The following is a 7966-nucleotide window of genomic DNA, read 5'->3' on the forward strand; positions in this document are numbered from 1 at the left end:
TTTATTTTAGTAGTGGCTGAGCTCACTTAACTTAGTATGTACGCATGGATACCTACGTTGACATCGTTATGCATAATTGAGGAACTTAAAGGATCATTGAAGTTTTAAATGATATAAAATCACTTTTCCTCAATTCTTAATTTATTTTCGACAGTGATAGATTGAGAGGTAAACACATTGTTTCATAAACAGTGAGGCACGCGCATGTTTGTTATGACATTGTACTCTAGAAGGTCAATATTAAAAGGCATTTATCATCAGAAATGTAAATATAAATGCACTTTGTGATTGTTTCTGTAGGAATCTGTAAGCATGTCTGTGTTTGGAGGACTGTTGAGGGACGCGTTGACCTTCTGTCAATCATCAATGCTGATGTGCACGAGACACTTCAGTACAGGTGTGTGTGTGTGTGTGTGTGTGTGTGAAAATTTTAAAACTAACGTTACTTTTACACGGTCCACATTTTGTAGATCTAGTCATTTGTGCACATCATAAAAGCTATTTTTTTAATTCTTTTGAACAAATTGCTAATGTTTTGATGCATGAATTCATGCAACTGATAATTTACAGTCATAGTTTATAATAGAAAATACCGATACCTGTATCTGTTATACTGACAACACGATTAAGCATTTGGTGTTTAAACGATGACACAATGACTTGTCATTCATATGGCACTGATATGTTAATTGACAAATATTTACCTTTAATAAATGATCTTAGACTTTGAGCAAGTTACAAAGTTTTTTTAGGGTAATCCATGGTGTTGTGCTACTGTTTGTACAAATTGTTTTAAAAGTGCATGGTTCATTCATATCAAGATATTTTCCACTTTCCAGCTGGTATGTTGGTATTACCATATGAGAAAACATTTCTGAATCACATTGTAGTAAACATAAGAGATAGATGGTAGTGGTTTGTGAATGTATAAACCCTGATAGTGTAAGAGGTTGCAAGGAGTACCAAATTGAACAAACAATATAATTGCAAAAATAGAATTTATGAATGTGTAACGGTATCAACGGCATGGCAAAATCCATATCATGGTGCAACACAATACTGGTGATCACTTTCATACCGGTAAATTGTCTGACTGCCATGCTGGACCGATCGCCGGTTCGAGGACCAGAGTAAGATTTCTTGCAGTTTTGCCCAACACAAAAGCAATGTTTCTCTTTATCATTTAAAAACAAATATTTCAAGGGTTTTCTATGTCCATTGGAGATCTGAACCCGCTTTGAATTACGTAAACACCATAAATCTATGACATGTATTTTTGACCTTTATGTTTGCCAATGCTTTTATTATACATAACAGTATTACCATAGTGAATCTCACCTTGCTCATTCGGTTAGCTTTTATGTAGTTTGAATGTGTTTTATGTTCTGTATTACTCCATTATACAGGCAGTTGTGCTAGAATTCGAATGCATGCTATTCCCAAACCAAAAGAGGTGGACCGATGGACTGAGAAGAGGAGCATGTTTGGAGTCTATGACAACATTGGGATATTGGGTAATGTATTACTGTTGTGGTTTTTTGGCATTCATAAATTTTTTTCTAAATGTAAACTGCTTTGCTTTTTGTTTACATCTTGTACTGATAAATCTTGACCCAGCAAGTGCTTTAGGAAAATGGCAAAATAAAAAGCACATTAAAATCTTTGCAATATTGGTCATGTTGCTTAGGCTGGCATGTTCATGCAGCAAACTAAAACTGATTTTTCCTCTTTGAATGCAGGTGACTTTAGAGCCCATCCAAAAGACTTGATCAAAGGTCCTGTATGGCTCAAAGGTTTCCAGGGAAATGAACTTCAGCGTCTCATCAGAAAGAAGCAGATGGTTGGAGATCGTATGATGACAGAGGATCGGCATAACCTGGAAAAGCGGATACGCTTTCTCTATCGCCGTTTCAACAGATACGGCAAACACAGATAGACTGAACGCTTGTGAAAATGCCCCTTTAATCTGTTTTGTATTTCCTTTATATGTACTCATGTGAAATGAATCAACTTTTTTTGTTAAAAACAATTGCATTTACTGTACATGGTTACCCAGGATTTTCTCCAACAAAAATTAAACTCAAATGCTAAATTACAGGTTTACTTTTAAAACATTTATAAAAAAAAAAAATGTACATGTGCCTTAAAAAATGTATTTTCCCAAACACTCAAAATAGAGAACGATTTTTACGGTAGCATAGCAAACCAATGTGGTATAATAACATGGTGCAAAACTGCTCTGAGATCAGTGAGAGAGAGAACTGGGACTGGGGAAGCCTGTGAACTGACCTTCAGTCATCATGGGGTGCTCAGATTCAGTCTGTGAAGAATAAAAACAAATATAATTACTGTAACATGCAAACTGTTATTCATTTAGCGATGGTTTCCCGGACAGGGATTAGCTTAAACCAGGACTAGGCCTAAATTTAATTAGGAAATATAACTAGTTTTAACAAACATGCCTTACTAAAAACATTACTTGTGTGCATTTTGAGGCAAAACATGTATTTTAAGATATGTCAGTACAAGTTGTTTGGAGTTTGGACAGCTCTTACATTTATTTTAGTCTAGGACTAGTCTAATCCCTGTCTGGGAAACCGCCCCTTAGGGTTTAACCACTGAGCAATGATAAATCAATTATTATAAAATTTCACAACAGGAATCTGACTAAACTACAGCTGTAATGTTCTGACAGATGAAATAATACCCATCTAAAGTTAAAACGCTCATGCACTACACTCCATACCTGAAGCGTATCTCTCTCTTTGTCTTTTGGAAGCCGGTGCCTCTTTTTCTTGCTTACACCTGCTGATTGGTGGTTGCTGAATGTAGGGGAGGAGCTATCGTCATCACCACCAAGAGCAGAATCTAAACCAGCTTTTCCTTCATCCTGTTGAACACAAGAAGCATGTTACTGTATATGCTGATGAAATAAAAAATAACCTGATCAAGGAATAGTTCACCCCAAAATAAAAATAAGCTGACCCAATGTTACAAACCCCATTGCTTCACCTCTGAAGACATTTAATAACTGAACGGATTAGTGTTTGAAGAATGAATGTGCTCTTTTGGCTTTAAAATTAGGGCACCACTGTACAATGCCAACCAAATATAAGAAGCTAACATTTTCCATAGATATTATAGATGGGGCCCATTGACTTACCATAGTATTTTTTTTTCCTACTATGAAAAGTCAATGGACCCCATCTTTAAAGTGGACTATTCCTTTAAGAATAGACATGGAGCCAACTCAATGACAGCTCTGGTTTGTACAGTATTTGTATTAAACAGTATATCTCACCTTCAAGCAATCCGAGAAACATATCTCCATCATCTTTCAGACATTTTGCGTTATTTTAGTAAATGTGCTTGTTCTTTCAAGCTTTATAATGGTAGAAAACAGTGATCAGGAACAACTTCTGGCTTTAAACCCCATTCATTCTTCACAGAGGTAAGCCGCACAGCTCCATGGGTTAATAAAGAGCTTCTGTGGGCTTAAAGTTGTTCCCTGATCCCTGTTTTCTACCGTTGTGAGCTTGGAAAAGCAAGGACATTTACCAAAATAACTCCAAATGTGTTAATCTGAAAGACGCTGGACATATGTATCTCAGATTGCTTAAGTCATGGGGTAATGTTGATATTTGGCTAAAGTACTGCTTTAAGTCATTGGTCATAACTGACCACAGATATCGACTTCACTCTCTGAACAAATGGATCCAATTTAATGACTTGCAAATGGTCCTACAGATCAGATTTTAAAAATCACACATGAGAAGTTGATGTATTGTGAACAAAGCTTTAAAAAATGTCTTTATCTCACTTCTAGCGGGAAGGTGAGCTGTGCTGTCCTGTAATCATCTCCATATGAATCCAGAGTCTTCAGAAGAAACCTTAAACACAAATGCTCCTCTTACTTTTCTATAACTTGAGACTAATGATTCTTGTTAAAGCATCAACTGAACGAGGGTGCAATGTGCATATTTCTGCATCAAATCCGAATATACCTCCTTTCTTTCCTCAATCGCCTTGTCAGTCTTTGGACTTGATGAAGACGACCCAAAATCTTCTCATTCACCTAATAGAAGGTATAAATGGATTTCAGACTGTTTAAAACTGTGATAAATCTCTCAATTTGACCCATTTATATACTTTGTTTATCTTGTTAATACTTTCGGTGTAAAGAAAAGCATAGAATATAATTATGTATTTATATATATCACAGGGGATATATACGGAAAGCTTTATTCTGGTTGAGAAATGTTACACGAGTATGGATTATTTTTTAATAATCCCACACCTTATCTGTCAAATGTCTTAAAATAATCACCAGAACAATGTCTTAGCAATGTCTTCGGTAACCGTGGTATAAGCGGAAAAATTGACTCATTTGAATCATATCCACTTGGTGTTGGGCCACATTACGACATTGGGTGTGCATTATTTTCCAATAATTCAATGGCACATCGTCAATTATTCCTCACAAACGCACGCACGCACACTCATCATCATTTTGGGTTTTTAAACCTTTAACCAAAATAATCTTCATATTTGTGATATGGACTAATATGAGGTTATCGTCTCTTTTGTACAAATGATCAGTTTAACTTGGCAAAACAGCTCACCTGTTCAATCTCCTTGCATCTTTTACTGAGAACCTGATACTTTTTTTTGTCAAGCTCTCTCCTCTCTTCCTCCCCATCCTGTCCCGGGCCGGGTGGTGCCCCATCATTATCCAGGAGCTCACTGCCACTGGGGCCAAGCTCCACCCCACCCGTCTCCAGCTCAGCCTCCAGGATGTGACCCCCAAACAATGGGGGTAACGCAAGACCTGAGAAATCCTCCATCATCTGAAACCCACTGATAAACCCAATAATACTTTATATTACACACAAGAAGGGTATATGAATACGAAGTACAGCCTTCAGAAACATCATGAGAGATACTATAGTATACTATACGTAACTGTAATATGCGTACAATTGCTACTGTGTAGTATAATATCCTGCAGCAAGTGCCTACAGTGAATTGACGTTTACGTTTGCCTTCACGTTACTTACCTTTAGTTATGTTGTAAAAGTCCACACATGATGTACAGTTTATAGTGAATAGATAATGAAAATATCTCTTTCACGCTTCATCAGTTCAGTCAATATATAACCTTATCAATGTTATGTTTATAAGCACAGAATAATCGCATTCATACAATTTCCACATGTATTTCTTCTATAATATAATTTGAGATTTTCACCATTTCGGCTCTCAAAACATTTCAGCACAAGGCGCTTTTTAAATACGTCACTACAGTTTAGCCAATCCACAGCAAATGCGTCATCAAAGTCATTGTGAAACTACAATTTCCATAATCCTCAAGAGGCAAAGGACTACAGAAGCGAACATGGCTGCATGTGAGTACATTTAGCGTCTTAGCTGCTTGAATTTTGCTAATTGCTTCATACGAGTTTGATTTAATTTAATCTTGCGATAAGAAGTTTTTAAAAGACCACGCCAGATATTTAATAATAAACGTGCACTTAAAAATATTATATTTTAAACGTGTGAATAGTCTAATGACCTTGGGATCTCATACTAACATTAACGTTAGCTTTCGTTTGTTTTGGCTTGTACATCGTTTATTTAACTTAGATAACTTTACTTACTCACATAAGACACCGTGCCAGTTTCACATATATACATACGATATATAAATACCGTGCTGCCTGTTATCCATATTAAAGTTTATTGTTATTAAATTGGCTAAAATGACGATATTTCTATTTAATATCGATGTGTCATGACAGATCTGCACATTGATCTGATGTGCATCAATCATCAACAGCAATCTTTCTTTTTCCTTTATTTATAGTTGGAAGGTTTTTGAAGAACGCGTGGAATAAAGAGCCTGTAGTGACAGCAGCCTGTGGGCTTGGACTGCTGGGTGAGTGGGATTTAGTTTATCGGTGTACATCACCATATATACATTTAATTTAACAAGTACATTTTCTACTTTGTGATTTTAACACACATATTTTCACTGTCAGCTTGCATTGTGCCTCTTGTGAGCCCTTTTACGAAGTACACTGGAATGATGAACCAAGCAATTCCTTACAATTATCCAGGTATATTATCTCAAAAGAATGTATATATGTTACATATTTAATGTTATAAAATTATGAGCATGCATCTTTTCTGAACAAATGTCTGTATTATTTTTCGTATGTGACCCAGTCTGTGAAAACCCAGCTACAGTAAAAAATTTTTTTACTGTTTTCTACATTATGGCCTTGGCCTGGTGTAACAGACAAGGCCTTAGTTAAATTTAGATGTTTAAGCTTCAATTACAAACATGCCTTAGAAAAAGACATTACTGGTGTGCATCTTGAGACAAATCAATGGCACTTAAGATCATTTTAAGATCTGTTAAATCTTAAAGTTTCAAGTTATTTTCAGGTGAGACAGATCAAACATGTGTTTTAGTCTAGAACTTACCTTAAGCCTTGTCTGTGAAACTGGTGGAAATAATTCTTCAAAATGTAAAGAACATCAAAGTACAACCTTGATATATTTAATATTGACTGAGTAAGAACATGTCAAAGATTAAAACCAAAGTGAAATTAATGGCGGAAATCAAACTTTGATGCTCCCTCTCTCATTATTAGGTGTAAAAGCCTATTGTTTTCTTTATATATATATATATATATATATATATATTTTTTTTTTTCACTTTTGGGGACTTTGGGTCCCTTAACTTGCTCAACAACACAGATGTCAGAGTCGTCAGCCATTGGCAAAGGCTGGAACACGGGCGTGACAGGAGGGCTCCGTAGCACCCCCTGTAATGGAAAAGCAAATATTCGTGCAAAGATGCACGCACATGTACGAACATTGGTACATATAGAGATCTCATCAGCCTGAACAACTTTAGCAAGTTGTTTCACTTTTTTCAAACCTATTAGCTCCGCCCAACAGGACCATTTTGGATTGTTTCAAAATGCATGCGGTGAACTTTTAAATCCTCCTCCTAGGGAATTCATGTGATTGACACCAAACGTGGTGAACATGATGTCAAGACATTGGCGAAGCTAAATAGTGAAGGGATTTTTGATATCTCGAATGCTGCTGCTATGGCGAAGCAACAAATTAATGGCAAAATCAGAAAAAAACGAAAGCGTCTTATATCTAAGGCAAAAAAATCCTATTGTAATGACACACGGAGTGTATTTTTGGCCAAGGAGTCCTATCGCATCCATGTGGCTACTCTGAGTCCCAGGCATAGCGCCTTGTTTGTCTAACGTTTGTTTTACCTACAGTCTCCAAACGGGTCAGTAACAACCTAAAAAAGTGATATATAGAAATATGATATTTTCCTATTTAATGCCCACCATGCTTTGTCTGGGAGCCACCGTGTAATGATAAAAGTTGAGCCAGGGCCGCCATCACTGCTTGCAACTATATTAAGATTATGAGACTTTAGCCTGATTTTTACAGACAGGGTCACAACGTAATTTGAAGAATTGTTTGTAAAGTCAAAAAAGCCCAATTGTTTGCCCATAATATGTATTTTATATGCTTTATATTAATATAATGTTACGGTAAAACATTCCAAAAAAGTGTTCTTAGAGTTGGTTTTACTGTGGTGTTTGTACATAATGATGCATTTTCAGAAGCAGATATTTTGCAATGTGGTGATTTAAAGCCATCTTGTCAGTTTAATCTTAATCTGTAAAGTTAATCTTATTGAACTGTTTTTCTCCTCAGTACCAGTGCGGGATGATGGAAACATGCCGGATGTTCCTGCACACCCTTGTGATCCACAGGGGAAAAACTTAGAATGGTTGAAAAACTTTTAAAGAAATCCTTCAGAATCCTGTACAGTCACACCCACATGTCCGTGTTTCATTACATACATTGCTTCTAATAAAACCTGTTTATTTAAAACAATTACATTGAGTAAAACTTCATTTTCGGT

General features: G+C 36.1%; 3 protein-coding genes across 4 annotated transcripts; 2 read left to right on the forward strand and 1 right to left on the reverse strand.

The window, feature by feature from the left end:
• On the forward strand, window positions 1-2095 carry mrpl51 (mitochondrial ribosomal protein L51). 2 transcript variants are annotated; one of them, XM_065243036.2, is made up of 4 exons: window positions 1-191; window positions 301-397; window positions 1407-1514; window positions 1740-2095. In XM_065243036.2, exons 2-4 carry the CDS (start codon window positions 313-315, stop codon window positions 1934-1936), a joined length of 390 nt encoding a protein of 129 aa, XP_065099108.1. In that variant the 5' UTR covers window positions 1-191; window positions 301-312; the 3' UTR covers window positions 1937-2095. The 2 variants fall into 2 exon arrangements, with proteins under 2 accessions (XP_065099108.1, XP_065099107.1); XM_065243035.2 differs by having other exon boundaries at window positions 1-168.
• A 27-nt stretch (window positions 2096-2122) lies between these two features.
• tfpt (TCF3 (E2A) fusion partner) lies at window positions 2123-5276 on the reverse strand. Its single transcript, XM_065243034.2, has 6 exons — window positions 5058-5276; window positions 4623-4857; window positions 4005-4075; window positions 3821-3890; window positions 2747-2890; window positions 2123-2320 (listed from the first exon to the last, which is right to left on the reverse strand). The coding sequence occupies exons 2-6, from the start codon at window positions 4845-4847 to the stop codon at window positions 2246-2248; spliced, it is 585 nt and encodes a 194-aa protein (XP_065099106.1). The 5' UTR covers window positions 4848-4857; window positions 5058-5276; the 3' UTR covers window positions 2123-2245.
• Window positions 5277-5333: 57 nt separating this feature from the next.
• On the forward strand, window positions 5334-7938 carry ndufa3 (NADH:ubiquinone oxidoreductase subunit A3). The gene is made up of 4 exons (XM_065243037.2): window positions 5334-5405; window positions 5864-5935; window positions 6039-6116; window positions 7756-7938. Exons 1-4 carry the CDS (start codon window positions 5396-5398, stop codon window positions 7845-7847), a joined length of 252 nt encoding a protein of 83 aa, XP_065099109.1. The 5' UTR covers window positions 5334-5395; the 3' UTR covers window positions 7848-7938.
• The last annotated feature ends 28 nt before the right edge of the window (window positions 7939-7966 follow it).

The sequence above is a fragment of the Paramisgurnus dabryanus genome, chromosome 13 (assembly GCF_030506205.2).
Source record: "Paramisgurnus dabryanus chromosome 13, PD_genome_1.1, whole genome shotgun sequence".
NCBI classification, from domain to species: domain Eukaryota; kingdom Metazoa; phylum Chordata; class Actinopteri; order Cypriniformes; family Cobitidae; genus Paramisgurnus; species Paramisgurnus dabryanus.